Source organism: Balaenoptera ricei, chromosome 15 (assembly GCF_028023285.1).
Source record: "Balaenoptera ricei isolate mBalRic1 chromosome 15, mBalRic1.hap2, whole genome shotgun sequence".
NCBI lineage: Eukaryota > Metazoa > Chordata > Mammalia > Artiodactyla > Balaenopteridae > Balaenoptera > Balaenoptera ricei.
In genome coordinates, this window is record NC_082653.1 from 47,981,029 (window position 1) to 47,997,598 (window position 16,570).

The following is a 16,570-nucleotide window of genomic DNA, read 5'->3' on the forward strand; positions in this document are numbered from 1 at the left end:
CTCCCTTTTCCCTTTGGTAACCATAAGTGTGTTTTCTGTCTGTGAGCCTCTTTCTGTTTTGTAAATAAGTTCATCTGGGCCTTTTTTTTTTTTTTGATTCCACATATAAGCGATTATATATATATATATTTAAAGGCAAGGTGGGTACTCACCTATTTGGTCTTCGGGGATCAGCGACTCGATGGGGGGGTCCAGCTCCGAGCTCTGGGACAAGTAGTTCTTCACCTGGGTCATGAACTGCCGGACGGTCTGCAGCAGGTCCGTGCTGGACACGTGGCACTCCTTGTTCTCCTGCAGGAAGCTCACATAGTCCTGCACCAGGCAGCCGAAGTAGGTGCGCTTGTCGCGGGCCAGCTCGGCGATCCTGCGCACCATGCGCTTCTCGGGGGTCAGGAAGGAGCTGAACACCCCGCTCATCTTGCGGAGCTGGGACTTGACGAGCTTGGGCAGCACGAAGGAGCTGTTCCTCTTCTTCTTGGACTTGATGGGGGGGGCCATGGTCTCCTGGTCGCTCTCCACGTCGTAGTCCTCCAGGCTGCTGTTGGTGTCCGCCTCGTAACCAAACAGGGGCATGCTGCGGTCCAGGTCCAGCGAGTCGGAGGAGGAAGTGGAAATGCTCATGTCACTCAGCCTCTGTCGGCCTCCGCGCCACGGGGCCCGGGATGGGGATGCAGGGGCGGCGGCGGGCCGGGCCCTTGTGCAATCCCGCGGGGCCTCCTCCTCCTCCACCGCCGCCGCCGGGGCTCCACCTGCGCCGCCGGCCGGGCCCGCCGCGGGCTCCGGGCGAGGCCGGCCGCCGATCAAGGTCTTGGCGCCGCCCTCCGCCTCGAGAAAAGACGCCTGCTTCTTGAGCCGGGGCGGAGGGACGGGGGTTGGTTTCGCTCCAAGCCGAGCTCCGTCGCCGTGTTGGTGATGGGCCACGGTTTCCGGCATGCTCGCGGGGGCCGCGGGCCCGGACAGCTGGGGGCTGCCGTGCACACTATTAATAGCGGGGGGCGGGGGCCGGGGTGGGGGGGACCGAGGCCTCTCCGTGCCATTCGCGTCGGGGGGAGTCCGGGTGCAGGGCCGCTTCGGGCCTCCGCCGATCTCCTGGCTGTGCACTTTGAAGAACAGAGGATTAATAAAGCACAGGGCTCCGTTGGTCTGGCTGCACTCCAGCTCCGAGGGCGTCCTGGTTTTTATAGAATGCACTCCATTTATAAGGCAGAGCTGACGCGAGGCAGGACCCACACCGTCGGAGGAGAGAGGCCTATGGGGAGGTGGAGGGTTTGGGGGTTTGTTGTCAGCTGGAGAGCTCCAAAAATCTGAAAGTCATTATCAGTGAACACAAGAATGTAAATACAGTGCACTCGGCCAGTCCTTCACAAAAAATCACGCTTGCCTGGCAATGCACAGCTTTGGAAGGGGAGGCGCTGCTACACTGGAGTGTGGTGTTTTTCTTTCTCTCTTTCTTTCTTTCTCTGTCTCTCTCTTTTTTTTTTTTTTTAACTGCATTCCTTTACTGGAAAGGGTGGAAATGCTGCCAGGCCCAGCTGCCGGCTCGTGGGAAGGCTCCGGAGGCTTTTCACCTTCAAAGCCCTTGAGAGATGGCTTGGCCGTGTCACTGAGCCGGCCAGGCCTTTCCCCAGGTGAGGAAAAAGGAACTGGGGTGGTTACAGTGCGAGCCCGGAAAAGGCCATGGGACTCCCTACTTGCTCCACAAAGACCAAGTCCTCCTCCTTTCTGATTCCTTCTCCCGGGGTGCCCTCCGCAGGGGGCCCGCAGTTCCCCTTTAACGGGCAGGACCAGCAGCTGGGCCTGGCGGACGTTACACAATCTGCCTGGGGTTTGACACATTCAGCATTAAAACCCAAAGGGAGGAAAAATACACTTATGGGTCCCATCAGCAAAAAACGGGACAGCCAGCTCATGCAAAGGTTAAGTGCAAGTTCGCCCGTCCATCTTTGTTGTCTGCTGCCCATCCTTCCCAAATCCTACAACCTCCTGGCCTTGGCTATTGATATCCAGCACTCTTTGGAGTGGTGCACATCGCTGACCGCAGCCCTACTGCCTGGGCGCCCTTTGACAGACGGGTCTGTTTTCCACACAAATCGAGGGAGGCGGTGGTGGTGATGAACACCTGTTGTAATTTCCATCTGGAATAGGTTATTGTATCTACACTTCTGCCTTGTTGTGTTTGCTGAAACTGTGTTTCTTTCCCGAGGGCCCAGAATGGCTGGTCACAGGGGCCTGGGGAGAGGCTGAGGCTGGGAGCCCTGGTCCTGCCCTGTCTGTGCTGTGAACGTGCCTGACCTTGACTTGTGTCGCCCGCTTTCTCTCATCCTTCCTTCCCTCTAGGTCTGTGCTGTCCAATAGGGGAGCCAGCAGCCACCTGTGGCCAGTGAGCGCTTGAAATCCAGCTCATGAACGGAGGGGCTCCATTTTCCATTTATTTCAGGTAAATCAATTTGAATGTAAAAACTGACACTCAATTCGGTTACTGGGAAACTCTCAAGTATGTGAAACTTTATGTGAAACTACTTTTTCAATTGTAAATGTAACGAAATCTAAATACAGATCCATGTATTTCTGACAAAAATTTAGTGCCTGAATAGAGATGTGCTATAAGGATAAAATACATACTGGATTTCAAACACTTAGCATGAAAAGAAGAAGGTAAAAATATTTGATCAATACTTTAAAAAATAGGGATGATATATTGAAATAACATTGCAGATATCACATTAAATAAATTGTAAAAATTAATTGCACCTTTAATTTTCTTTCATGTGGCTACTAGAAAATTTAAAGGTACACACTGGCTTGCCTTGCATCTATTTCTACCGGCCAGTGTACAGCAGCTCTCGCCTCCTTTGTGTCCTCCTTAGAGTCCCGCTGCCACCGTTGTAAGACTTTACAAACGTGGAACACTTAGTTCCCGTGTTATGTGTTCCTCCCATACAGACTAAACCTGGGGAGTGGGGGACAGGGAAGGACCCTATGCATCTTTGAACCCTTGCTGTGGGACACAGGGCCTGCCACATAGCGGACCCTCCAGAAAGACTAGTTGGACAAACAAATAAATGAGGTAAAGAATTTTTTAAAGCGCTGTCTCTTCACGAAATGGATAGGGTGCACATTGACAATTACACATTGAATATCTATTAATGAGACCTTATTTGCTTCCGGTGAGTGACCACCAGAGCAACCTGTTTCTGCTTTGATCTTTGAAGGGCACAAGTGCTGTCCCTGATACTTCGGTCCTGGAGCCCTGGCACGAAGCACACACAGCAGGCTGACCACCGAGCCAGGAGTCCTGGGGATGGAGGTCACCCGAGGAAACGGAGACCTGGTGCATGTCCTCGAGAGGCCTGTAATCTAGTTGATGATCTGACCTTAAATTCAGGAAATGTTTTAAACTCTCTCCAAAGGTGTGTAAAACTCGGTGGCAGAGATGGCGTGACTTTTCAGCAGGGCCATTTATGCGGCCCTGATATTTTTACCTGGATTCTATTTCCCACTCGTGAAACCCAGCTGCCCGTCAGACAGGCCTCAGATGCATGTGGCAATTCTTCTGAAACAATTCAAGTTTCAGAGGGGAATGTGAATCTACCTCCAGGCTTCTCTATGCATTTTGTAGGCTCTCTTGGCAATGGTACCCACTTCAGAACAAGTTCTTTAGATTTAGGGGCAAACTGGCCAAAGGAGGGACACATATATTTCTTATTTGCTGGGTCAAGTATCACAGTTTCTTAGGTCCTAGAAATCCTGGTACTTGCACTTCAGAATCCCAAACTCAAATACTATATACTGGTATATAAACTCAAATACTATGGCCTCGTTGTTCGTCTATCTGAAGACTGAAGCCCCAAAATCTTAAGAGAATTTCCCCTTCTCATCGAGGAGGAAAACACTTTTTGTGAAAGTTAAACCCACACGGGTTCCCCAGGGCAACAGAACCAAGAAGTGACACTGGGGGAGTGGTGTGTCCTGAGCCCCTGCCATCCACCGTCCGCCACGGGGCTGGGTTGAGGGGCATTGGCAAAGGGCAGGAGGGGAAGCGAGTGCCCAGCTGGCTGGAGTGAGGATGCAGAGCGGTGTAAAGGACGTGGCCCAGAACACCAGGGCCGGAACTGAGCAAGAGAGGAACTGAGACAGATGTTACTCTGGAAGCCTGCACGTCAAATTCCTCAAAGCACAGAAGTGCCATCAACACCGTGTGTTCCTCTAGAATAAAACTCATGCACGGGAGGTGCCTGCACTGGCTTTCCCTGTCCATCAGGCACGGCCTTTCCCCAGCAAGATGCCACAGAAGGGCAGGACCCATGACAGAGGTTCACCTTACCTTAAGACTTGGAATTTTGGGGAGCTCAAACTCATCGACGGGAGATGTGGGGAGAATTCGTGGGCTACTTGGGCAAACTCAGCACCTGCCTCTGAGAGCTGGTCGGACGTTTTACTTAGAAAAAGACTCTCAGAAGGTGTGACTCAGGGCCTCATGGAGTTCTACCGTGGAGATGAGGGTTGCTTTTTGATGCAACGATGTATCATCTGCCATTGGCTCTGCTCCATGCATTCACGTCAAGAGAAACTGGGCAGGGGCACCCACTTACTTAGTCCCAGTTGGGCTAGTTCTTCAAGCTGAGCCTCAGTCTTGGCTGTTGAAATGGCATAAGGCAACTTCAAGGTAAACGGCAGGACGTCCCTGATTTTTCAAAAGAGAGAATACATGTAATTACATGTCTTGTTCTGTCTCTTGCTTTCATTTCCATCCTAGAGATATTTTAGCTTAAACTATTTATTTTTGTTTTATTTTTTAATTGAAGTAGAGTTGACTTACGTGTTTCAGGTATACAGCAAAGTGATTCAGTTTTATACGTATATATTCTTTTCCAGATTCTTTTCCATTATAGGTTATTACAAGATACTGAATATAGTTCCTTGTGCTATACAGTAGGTCCCCGTTGTTTGTCTATAGCTTAAACTATTTCAGATGTCCTACACAGACATCACAGCATACCCAACCAGACTCGTCTTTACTGATAGGACTGTGGGATCACTACTCCTGCCTGTGTTAACACACGCAGGACAGGCTGAGAGACAAGCCCGCATGGTTTCAGTATTTGCAGCGAGGACCAAATTGCCTTCCTGGGTAGCTAAGCCGTATCTAGAGTTAATATCAGAATCGCTAACTATGTTGGTGGATCCATCATACAAATAACACATTAGGTATTGATTTGCTAGATGCTTTGAATGTTGGGCCCCGACTCCCTGGGCAGGAATGTGTGATCCTAAACCAAAATGTATTACCCCCACTGCCTTACGCACGGCAGATTCTCAATGAATGTCTGTTGGTTTTATTTGTGACGTGTTCCAGCTACAGCCCATGCATTGTCCTTTGTGTGCTGGGGACAAAACTCCCTCTTGAGTCTTAAGGTAGTGCTTCTCTAACTGTAAAGTGCACCTGAATCCCTGGGGGGGTCTTGTGAGGCTGCACTCTGACTCAGCAGGTCTGGGGGAGGCCGGAGGTTGGGCATTTCTGTCAAGCTCCCTGACCCTGGGCCATGCTTTGAGCAGAAAGGCAAATCTAAAGGACCTCATGTGACAATCCTGCCCCCAAGCAGCATCGTGCCATGTGTAGACCAGGAAACACATGCACTGCAGCATCACGGACCAGCAGGCCCAAGAGGAAGGAGCTGGGCTGGCACCAGGGTCCTGCTGCGGCCAGGGCATAGCGTCGCCATCATGACCTCCTGCTTTCTCCAAAAGGGCAGAGGCAGACTTAAAAAGCACTTGTTCATCTTCATGCACAAGGGTTAGGATCATGCTCTAAGCACTGATGAAATCTTCACGGGGCTCAGCACAGGGCCTTGCCTGACACAGACAGGGAGAGAATGTGTTTTGAATAAATGGATGAATGAATATGCAATGACAAGGGTGACTTATCAGAAAAGGACTTATTTTTTTCAGTGGTGGTACTGGTGTTACAAAGAAAGAATTCATTCATCCATCCAGCAAAGTCTATGGTCATCTGTGATGTGCCAGGTGCTGGGAACAAAACAGACAAAGTCCCCACCTGCACAGAGCTTCACTCCAGCGGACGCCAGCAGACAGAGAACAATCAAGCAATTCATAGAATACACGAGAAGGGGATGTGCCCCATGGATAAAAGTAAAGTACAAAAGGGGAAAAATAAAGAGGGTTCAAGTGTGAGAGTTGGCCAGGGAAGGCCCCGTGAGCAGGTAGCATTTGACTGAAGATCTAAAGGTGGCCAGGAAGTAAACTATGAGGGAAAGAACATTCCAGGCAGAAGGAGCAGCAGGTGCAAAGGCCCTGGGGTGGGAGAGGGTCTGGCATGTATGAAGAACAGCAAGGAGACCCCCATCCCCAACCCCCACCCCCACCCCAACCCCCGTGGCTGGGGTGGAGAACGTGAGGACAAAGCTCAGAGCTCCTGCCTGTGTTTTGTCAACACAAGATGACCTGAAGATTTCCACTGAAGAAAATAACTATACAAAACAACTAGTCGTTTACAGTAAGATTGGGCAACACTGTAGGCTGAATCAGATTAAATCTGGATGACTGGAGACTTTTGGAACCCTTGAGGCTGTTGACAATGAATAACAAATTAGTAAGGTTTGTTACTAAGGTTTGTTACACGAGGGCTCACATAAATGCTAGGAGTTGGCAGTTGGGAGGCTCCTCTTTCCTGGGGTATTAAGCCCGGGTCACCTCCTGCTTCCAGGAGACCCTTTCATCTGTCCCCAAACATTGTGAGCACCTCGTCCACTTGCATCTGTTCTGAATGAAGCAGGTGGAGCGTCAGGGGATGCGGCGTTTGTGTAAGAGCTGCTGCCGGACCCAGGAGAGGCCATGGCCCTGATTATAATGTTAAATGAAGACTATTGAGACCAGAATTTTGTAACACCAAAGCATCATGCAAATCTGTATTTCCATGGCTGTACCCACTGAATGAAAACCTAACTTTCTTTAGGCAATTGGGAGGAAAGCCACACATAACAAAACCAACCTACGTTTATTTTAAGGTTTTACTTTGCCCAATGCAGTACCTAGAGCCTAAATATTGCATAATTGGTTTGGGTTTTCCTTAATGAGAGATGACAGGAAACCACACCTGTCATTCACTAATGGGTGGTTTTAGGCTTTGATCTACTAGAAAATTAGATGTTGTGCGTGAGTACTCTCCCCCCCGTGCCAGCCAAGGGCATGACACAGCCTCTCCTCTCTCTCTCTCACACACACACACACACACACACACACACACACACACACACACACAAAGAGGGGGCGCCTCCTTCTCACCTAACCCTGGTTCTAAAACTTGCATAACAGACAAAATAAAGCCATCTTCTGTATAAACGTTTCACTCAAGAGTTTTAATGCATGCATAAGCTAGATTTATTTCTTTAATTTTTTTTACTCTATATGTCATATCTCTAAAGAGGAGGAGACTGAATATTAATCACAAAATGTCAACGTAGGGATTTGCCTGTGAGCATCTTGTGTTGGCATCATGCTTTGTGGGTCACCAAGGCTTGTAGGTACTCTGTCCCCTTCAGTCACCAAGCGACTCCAGACAGCGGCACTTAGTTTACAGTGACCACCGAGGGGAGAGATGGTATCTTTCGTGCATGGCTGCCAAATCCTGTTTTATAGGTGGAATGATCTTTCACAACAACGGCAGGCTCGTCAAGAAGCAAACTGTAATGTGTAAATGTCGGCCAGCCTCACCTCTGACCGTCATGCCAGGGTTGACAGTCACTCCCAGGGGCTGCCGGGCTCACGCCAGGGCAGGTGTGCATCCCTGGGGATGTGAGGGCTTCTGCACTGGCCTCCTAGATTTGAGCAGACTTCCTCGCACAGGTGAGGGCTCCTGCCCACACCCTGGCAGGTGGCGGCCCCTGCAGGGCACTCACAGGGCTCTGGTCCCATTCTGGAGGAAGCCCCCCCTTCTTCCCGCTGGGCTCCCCCTCTGGAAGTGCCCTCCCCCGTCAGGCCACTGACTGCAGCTTCGGCTGGCCTGGCCTGGGGACCTCCAGGAGTGGACAGCTTGGTGCCTACCCTCCCCCCAACCCCCAAGGATCTAGCCCGTCTCTGCTCTATAGGCTGCGACAGATGCACAAGAAAAGCCAAGGAGGCCAACTGAGCCAGGCTACCTGAGGGGAGGCAACATCGACCCCTGCAGACAATGAGTTTTGAGCCTCATTCATGGAAAGAACCCTGACTTGAGAAACTGGGATGGCTCACAGAAAAGAAAGAAAGAAGAAAGCCTTCCCCAACTTGCACTCTCCTGACACTTGTTAACATCGGGATTTGGGGCTTGGCTTCATGTAGATTGAAACAGTCCCTTTAGTTACAAAAAAGACAGGGGTACCCAGCGGGCCTGAAGGAGAGCGATGCAAGATTTATGGGCTGGTTGAAGGAACCACATTTCTAGATTAACTGCATCCACTGGGGGTTTTTCAGAAACATTATCAGGGACCTTTAAACGTTACACGTTTGCATCACGGGTCCCTTTCTGCGTGTGCGTGTTATTTTACACTTAGAGGGGCTGGGCTAGTTATTCTGATCTTAAGCCTGGCACAGGGGGCCTGGTGACCCTTTCACCTCAGGGGCCAATCCTTCCAGGGACATTCAATAGGTGACAAGCCTTCCAGAGCCCTGCGCCCGGGACGAATCAAGAAACCTGGGGGCCGGTGATAGTGCACACGCCTAGCAGGGGCTTGAAATCGGGAGACGAAGAGGCCTTACCTGCTGATGCAGTAGAAAGCAATGAGCCGGAATAAATCCGCAAAACTGATTCCTGAGCCTTCCAGGGAAAAGGCTGGAAAAGAGAGAGTTTGGAAACCAGCTGAGTGTCCCTGAGCGCATCCTGGGAAAGGAAAGGCCCTCAATGTTGGATGTTGCCTGCTGCGAGGGCAGAAGCATCTCTGTGCTCCCTGACCGACTCCCGCACGGCTGATGGGAACCAGCTGTGCGGTCGCCAGACACAGGCCAGGGGAGGGGTTGGGGGCCTAGAAGTCTGGCCCCTGACTCATTGGAGCACGTGCTCCAGTGCCTGGTAAACAGACCAGCGCAGACTCAAATGACACAGCTATCTTTTTTTAAAGTTTGGGACGCAAAGCTGGGCAGGGTCAAGGGGCCAGACTGGCTGAAGTGAGAGGCCATCAGGAGACAGGGCTCGGGGGACACCAAGGCCCCACCGGCCCTTGACCCTCCCGGGCCGGACCTCCTGGGTCACAACCCTCTTTGCCAAAACGGGCCACTTCTGGTACAGACACAAGGCAGAGAAGGAGCTCGAGGCTTGGAGGATAACACGGGGTTCTCATAAATCAGCTTTGACTTCAACTCTGTAGGAAAGATTCTAAAATTCATTTACTTAGCCCCTACCCACTCCCACCGCCACCACCAAGCGTGCAAGCGTGCAGGAAATATTCTGGCAAGATGGTGTGCCATTTCATACATCTTCTAGATGATGGAACAGAGAGCGGCTTGACTTCAAAAACTCACGTATTTGCCAACCACTCCTCACTCCCTCTTTGCCGAAATGCCACCCCTGCAGCCATTCTTCCAGCAACATTCCAAAGAGCCTCAGCTGTGTGAAGATTTCCTCATTTCCTCAATCAGACGAGTTTCTCTCCCTTCCATAGCCTCATTTATTTTGCTTATTACTTGCTTACGTTGTATGATTTCGCTTACTATTTCTGTAGCACCCCAAACACATCTATACCTCCACACATATACCGTGAGCGACAGACAGACAGACACAGAAACAGAAACACTCACACATGTGCACCACAATTTCGTGAGCTAAGTAAAAGGGAATGGACTTGGGGTAGGTTAACCTCTCTGAGCCTCGGTTTTCTCATCTGTAAAATGGACCATAACTGTACTTCCCTCGTCTCCCAGAAGGATAGTAGTGGGAAGTGCAATTTTTTAAAAAAATATAGTAACTTAGGGTCTTCCCTGGTGGTCCAGTGGGTAAGACTCCACGTTCCCAATGCAGGGGGCCCAGGTTCAATCCCTGGTCAGGGAATTAGATCCCACACACATGCCGCAACTAAGAGTCCGCATGCTGCAACTAAGGAGCCGGCGCAACCAAATAAGTAAATAAATAAACATTTTAAAAAAGGGAGTAACGTGAAAGAAGTCTACACAGATATGAGGTGGTACTTACTATGAAACACACTGTCCAGATGTTATGACAAAATATCTTATGTTTTTAAAGCCAGTTCTTCCTCTCTCAGTGCACCTCAATTTGCAGAGAAGGTAGACCCTGGCCGGGAAGGGGAACCGGTGGGACTGAGGCCTGGTGGTAATCAGTCATAGGCAGGTTAATGCTTTGCTCAGACTAGCTCTTTCAGCCACTTTAAGTCACCTGGAGAGGACTAGGGAAGTGATAAAAGTCTTTACAAAATAGGGAGGAAAATTGTTCAGCCAGGGAGGGACCTCAGGTGAACAAGAAAAGTTTAAAGTACAAACACTAACTGTACTTATTGCGGGAGGGGAAGGAGGGATTTGCAGGCTAACTTATCATGGTTAACTTTGGCTGTTAGAAAGGATTTAAAAACCACTTCGGGGACTTCCCTGGTGGCGCAGTGGTTAAGAATCCTCCTGCCAATGCAGGGAACACGGGTTCGAGCCCTGGTCCGGGAAGATCCCACATGCCGCGGAGCAACTAAGCCCATGTGCTACAACTACTGAACCTGCGCCCTACAGCCCGTGAGCCACAACTACTGAGCCCGTGAGCCACAACTAACTGAAGCCTGCGCGCCTAGAGCCCGTGCTCCACAACAAGAGAAGCCACCGCAATGAGAAGCCCACGCACCGCAACGAAGAGCAGCCCCCGCTCGCCACAACTAGAGAAAAGCCCGTGTGCAGCAACGAAGACCCAATGCAGCCAAAAGTAAATATATAATTAAAACAAAAAACAAAAAACCACTTAGATATGTTACTTCTTGGCTAGCTGAGCTTCAAAAGCCAACTCAGAATCACCATTCTTCATTTAATATTTAATTCATTGCCTTTCAGATGGTGGGTTTGAAATCTACCTTCTGATTCCCTCCTAATGTAAATAAACCGGCGGATCATGAGCCAGGTTCAGTGACTGCTCAGATGACTTTGCACGTGGAAGCTTTTCCCTGAAGCCAGGGACCTTGGGAGAGGCCTGGAGGGAAAACATCACGGGACCTGAGGCCAGTCATACATCACAGAGAGGCTGCTCCAGAAACACCTCCTCCAGACCCAGTTAATGACTCCTGGGCTCAGCAAGACTATGAACTCTGGGCTGAGTGGAAGCCAGTATCTGCCCTGAAATTGGTCTCAGGACCTTCGGCTCCTTCAAAGGCAGGGACTGAGGCTTGCTCAGGTTATAACGAGAACCTGGTCTCCATCATCTTATTGGACAGTTGACCAGCATCCAAACTCGCCTTCACACCTCAGCTTGCTCACCTGTGGCTCAGTGAAGCCTTCCCCTTGGGGGTGTAGGTCCATCTTCTGATTACTACTGGGGGCCTGGCAGGACATCAGGACTGTTTGTTCCCTTTTCCATTGAAAACTTGGCCTTCCAAGATTTCAGATTTCCAATGACCGTGGTTCGGCAGAAAGAAACCAACACCCCTGACCACTATCCCTCCAAAACTTCAGCCAGTCCATTTTTCCAAAGGGCTAGATTCTGCCTACGATCAGCTGCCTTTCATAGCACACTGGACAGTGATGGCCTAGAGGGAACATGTCCCCTTCAGGGACTATTCACAGAGCTGTGCAGACACACTCTTTGGCGTGAGAGCCCATAGAAAGGCTCAGTGGTGCAGCCCACCCTGCAGCTTAGTCATCAGCAAACCTGGGGACCACGCCCTGCATAACTGGGAAGAGGGCGAGGAAACCAGCCTCTGTTAGGCCCCTGCCATATGCCAGGCAGTAGAATGCGAACCTTGCACACAAGTTGTTTAACTGAACTGTTAACACTATACAGATAAGAAAACCGAGGCTCCTAGGGTAGGTTACCTGCCCAGTCATCCTGGGGACAAGCGATAGCGCTGGGACACAGACCCACGTCTGTCCGTCTCAAAGTGCAGCCTCTCTCCTCTTCTACTTGCTCAAAGACCCCAGGCCCTCGTGTCACCGGCACCTAACCATCCGTTGACCACTTACTGTATGTGCTTTCCTTTATGGCAAATTCCTTGAGTGGGGCTCCAGATTCACAGGGCAGGCGAAGGGAGAGGACTTTCTTCTGCATTTTGGTGGATTTACGAACCAGGAAGATCTAGGGGAGGGAAAAAAAGAATTCAAGCTTAGGAAACATCTCAAAGGCTGGCACCTGGGCATGTGATCTCCTGCACACCCAGCACCCATGAGAGGAACCCCTCTCGTAGCCGAACTACACGGCTTAGGGCAGAACACTGCTGCCATGGGAAGGGGTGGTGAGCAAGCAGGCCACAGATGCCCTTCTTTGGTAACCGGCCTCAGGAGAATCCCACGTTCCCTTTGACAGAACCTTCTCCATGAGGCTAAGTGTGCAAAAGCATTTTCAGTCTGGTGACTGCTTTACAGCTCACGGTACATATTCTCTAGCCTGTGTCTGATAAAGGCATGCTGGTTGACGAACCCTAAATTTCTAGACACAGGTAACATGGCTAAGCCATAGGTGGTGAATTAGAAGTTCTTTGGCTAATTTGGCTTATGGGTGTATTTAAGACAGAAATCTGAATTTGTTGCCAACAGGGAAAAAGCACAAGGTTTTTTGTTTTTCACATTAAAATCCGAATGTCTAGCTTCTCTTGGAAAATGAGATGATAAGGCAAGACCAGGCATGGCCACATCCGTTGGAGCTGAAAATAGCAACTTCCCTTGGGAGACAGGTAGCTTGGGCTCTGAGGTTCGCCACAGCCAACACTGAGCCTGGTGGTCCTAACTTTACTCCTGACTCGCTTCACTTTGTGACAGCTCCCTCCAGTTCCAAATAGTGTATTTAGATGTATGTTTAAACCCACCTAACTCCCGGTGCTGATCTCAGGAGACCATCCTATCCTCTGTCACTGCAGAGGTGAGTACGCCGCATACTGCTGTACAGGCCATGCACTGCACAACTCCAGGGGGCGCCATCTACTTAGACAACAAATCAAATGGCACTCCCTGGAGTCTGCAGGGTGGTGATCCGCTGCGTCCCTGTTCCCTCCTGGGGTACATGAGCCTTCTCCAAGGATCCCATCCTGTCCTGTTTCTTTACTTACTTCTCTTTCCTCTGCTTTTGGATACCTACTCTCTCCTGCTTTTCTATAGCCTTTTATTTTGTCCACCTAATCTTCATTTCTTTCTCGATGTCCAGTCAATAGCTCCTAAGATATTTTTTGGGGAGGAGGGGTAACGGGAATTGGGTATCTGGTAAGGAGACAGGAAGATCTTAAGTTCCCTCTTTTTTCCCAGCACCCATAGGGAGGCAGCCAAAAAATTTGCCAGCTCTGGGAGTCAATGGCTCTGGGTCACCCTGAAGCTTAAGCAGGTGTTTCCTCAATGCTATCGTGTTGAGTAAAAGCCCCAAAGTACTGGTGGGAGGTAGCTGCTGGTTGGTGGAAAGAAGTATCGCTCCCTTAGGGAGGTGGGATCTCCTTGAGCCTTGGGGTCAGGGAGGGCACAACCTCTAAGCTGTATCTCCTGAACATCTGAAACCTTAGGTCAACAGTTGGCAAAGCATGGCCTACAGACCAAATCCAACCTGCTGCTTGCTTTCACAAACACAGTGTTATTGACATACAGCCTTGCTTCTTGGTTTACGTACTGTCTATGGCTATGGCTGCCCTACGATGGCAGAGTTGAGTGGCTGTGACAGAGACTGTATGGGCTACAAAGCCCCAAATAGTGACACTCCGACTCTTTATAGAAACAGTTTGTCGGCCACTGTCTTAGGTTGTAGATGAATCAGGGATGGTGGCCTCCCAAGGACCAGATGCCACCAGAGCTGGTCTTTCAAATCTCTCTCCTTCACACACCTGCCCTTCCTTCTCTTCAGCATCCTCACTTCTCCTGGTGAACCGTGGCCTCTCCCGTCCTCACCCTGCCCTCGCTCTGCTCCACCCCATCAGGCAGGTCCTGCCCAGGGCTCAGGTAGGTGGAGAACCTTCTGCCTGACTTGCTCCCCATCAGGTCTCAGCAGGAATGGACGTGCCTGACTCCAGGAGCGGGGACGGGCAGGGAGGGGAATTGTTGCCTAGCAACATGGCAACCTCCCTCTTTAGAATTTTTGCAGAAATACAGGAGCAGACAACTCAACCTGAAAAAAGTGGGGGCCTCACAGAAGGGGGTCCTGATCATATCGACCAAAACCAAGGGCAACAACCCGGCATGCTGGCCAAGGAATTCTCTGCCGAGATGATCGAATACTGTGCTTGTCACCCTGAGTGTGTTCCAACAGAGGACTTAGTCCTGTCTGCTTCTGTCAGATGAGAAACAAAGACTCACAAGTCAAAAAGTGATAACTGACAAGCTCTGGCTGATAGGAAACTTAAAAATTTATGCCCAACTGTTACAACATTCTTCAGCCAGCTACTGAAGGAATTTTCTCCTTGCCTCTCCATCTATTTCTTAGTTTCTATCTCTTGTTGTGTGTTGTTTCCAGTATTATTTTATCTGTGATTTACTGTATTTATCCTTGTTTTGGAAGTAGACATTGTACACAAGCGCTGTCCAGTAGAACTTTCTATGATGGTGGAAATGGTCACTACTTTGTGCTATCCATCCAATATGGTAGCCACCAACCCCTGGGACTAGTGAGCCCTTAAAATGTGGCTAATGCCACTGAGGAACCGAATTTTTTATTCTATTTTATTTTATTAATGTAATTTAAATAGCTACATGAGGCAAGTGGCTACCATGTCAGACAGCACAGGAAATACCTACCCATCACTGAATAACATTTTCTGAGAAACTTCTATAGCGTCATGGAATGGGCTTGAGTAAGATTAGACTGGTCTTGGGCAGGGGGGAGCTGAAAAAACCCAACTGGACTTTGATTTGTCCCTGAGACAATCCAAGGAAAGGAGGATCACATTGACAGCCAGAGCAGACAAGACTATGGACATGGAACTTTTGAAGATTGGGTCCCACGTTGGATGGTTGGGCCCTGGCAGGGTTCCCAGGCTCATACTGAAAGGAAAACCACAGGGGCAACTGAGGATCCCACAACCAGACTCAACCCCAACGTCAGATCTCCAGAAGGCAGGCCCAGGGCCTCCAGCCAGCGGCCCCTCCTCAGGACCCAGGTGCCCGGTTATCCTGCAGACCTGCGTACACATGGTCACCGGGCAGAGGAAGGCAGAAAGACAAATCATGAAGGGCTCTGCTCCTGGGAGCTGCCTCCATAATTTCCAGAATTTCTCTGCACTGGAACGAGGTACACACCGGGAACTGTGCTCCCTGCAGGCTGGGAAGAGCTCTCTGGAACTCCACGTCTTTCTCTTTAAGGAAGCGGCAGCCCTGCCCGCCTCCACATGCTTTCCCGCTTCTGAGTCTTACCCCCGGAGGCTGTGCCCGTAGGACTCCTGCCGCCTCGTCTTCGCTCAGACCCAGCTGCAGCCATATGGGGTGGGTGTGCAGGAGGCGGTCCAAGACGCTGAGCCTGTTGGACAGGCTGTCGTAGCCAGAGTCCCGGGGACAGGTCTTCACATCCTTTTCCTCGGAGTAGCCATCGTCCTTGTGCCTCACCATGCTAGGAGAGAGAATTGGCAGCGGTCAAACGACTGCGGCACGATCTCCCGCACAAGGACAGCATCCCTCGGTCCCCTAGGCGGGGCCGTCCTGTCATCACCACCTCCTTTGCCTTCCCCTCCAGGCTGAAAGCTTTCCGGGGGCAGACACCAAGCTCTATTTCACTCTTCATCTCTAACGTTACAGACAGTACTCAACAACACTCAACACACCCAACCTTCTACTTCTAACCCAGTTTTCACAAGGTTCTAAACATCCTAAATGCTGTCTACTCTGTCTTCTGCCATAGAACATTTCTTACTTTGAGCCAAACACCCTAAATGCTAAATTCCATATGGTAACCGTGAAGTCAAAAGCACGACCAGGCAAGCGCTAAAAGCAAACACACACACACACACTCATTTTGTACCCAAAGAACTGGATTTCGTTTCTTTCCAGGCACTTTCATTTTCATTACTATATTATTTCCAATAGAAACCCACAGTTGAATGGTGTGTTGTGCTATTCATAAAATCATATGAACATTATTCATAATTGCCATACATAAAGTGGAAACATCCCAAATCTCCATCAACTAAAGAATGGGTAAATAAAATGTGATATATCCATACAATGGAATTTTATTCAGCCATTATAGTCATTCATTCTTTTTATGAATCAGGCACTGATCCATGCTATGAAATGAATAAACCTTGAAGACCCCATGCTAAGTGAAAGAAGCCGGACACAATAGTGTACTGATTCTACTTATATGAAATATCTAGATTAGGTAAAAACATAGGGACAGAAAGATTAGTGGTTGCCGGGGATGGGGAGCGGCGTGGGGTATATCATGACTGCTAGTGGGAATGGAGGTTCTTTCGAGGTA

The 16,570-nt window shown here is 49.9% G+C and overlaps 1 protein-coding gene and 1 long non-coding RNA gene across 8 annotated transcripts in view; one reads left to right on the forward strand and one right to left on the reverse strand.

Annotated features, from left to right (window-relative positions):
* RIN2 (Ras and Rab interactor 2) overlaps positions 1-16,570 on the reverse strand; it is a 232,004-nt gene that overhangs the window by 32,428 nt on the left and 183,006 nt on the right. For all 7 annotated transcript variants that reach the window (XR_009497723.1, XM_059898338.1, XM_059898337.1 and 4 more), the window contains 5 exons: positions 15,511-15,703; positions 12,154-12,265; positions 8,752-8,824; positions 4,593-4,684; positions 153-1,304 (listed from right to left, as the gene is read on the reverse strand). Coding sequence is in view for 6 of the 7 variants with exons in the window: in XM_059898338.1 (XP_059754321.1) it covers positions 153-1,304; positions 4,593-4,684; positions 8,752-8,824; positions 12,154-12,265; positions 15,511-15,703 (1,622 nt within the window). In the remaining variant the exon portion in view is untranslated. The remainder of the gene's footprint in view (positions 1-152; positions 1,305-4,592; positions 4,685-8,751; positions 8,825-12,153; positions 12,266-15,510; positions 15,704-16,570) is intronic.
* On the forward strand, positions 294-4,723 carry LOC132349704 (uncharacterized). The gene is made up of 2 exons (XR_009497724.1): positions 294-2,437; positions 3,213-4,723. It is a non-coding gene; the product is annotated as an uncharacterized LOC132349704 (long non-coding RNA).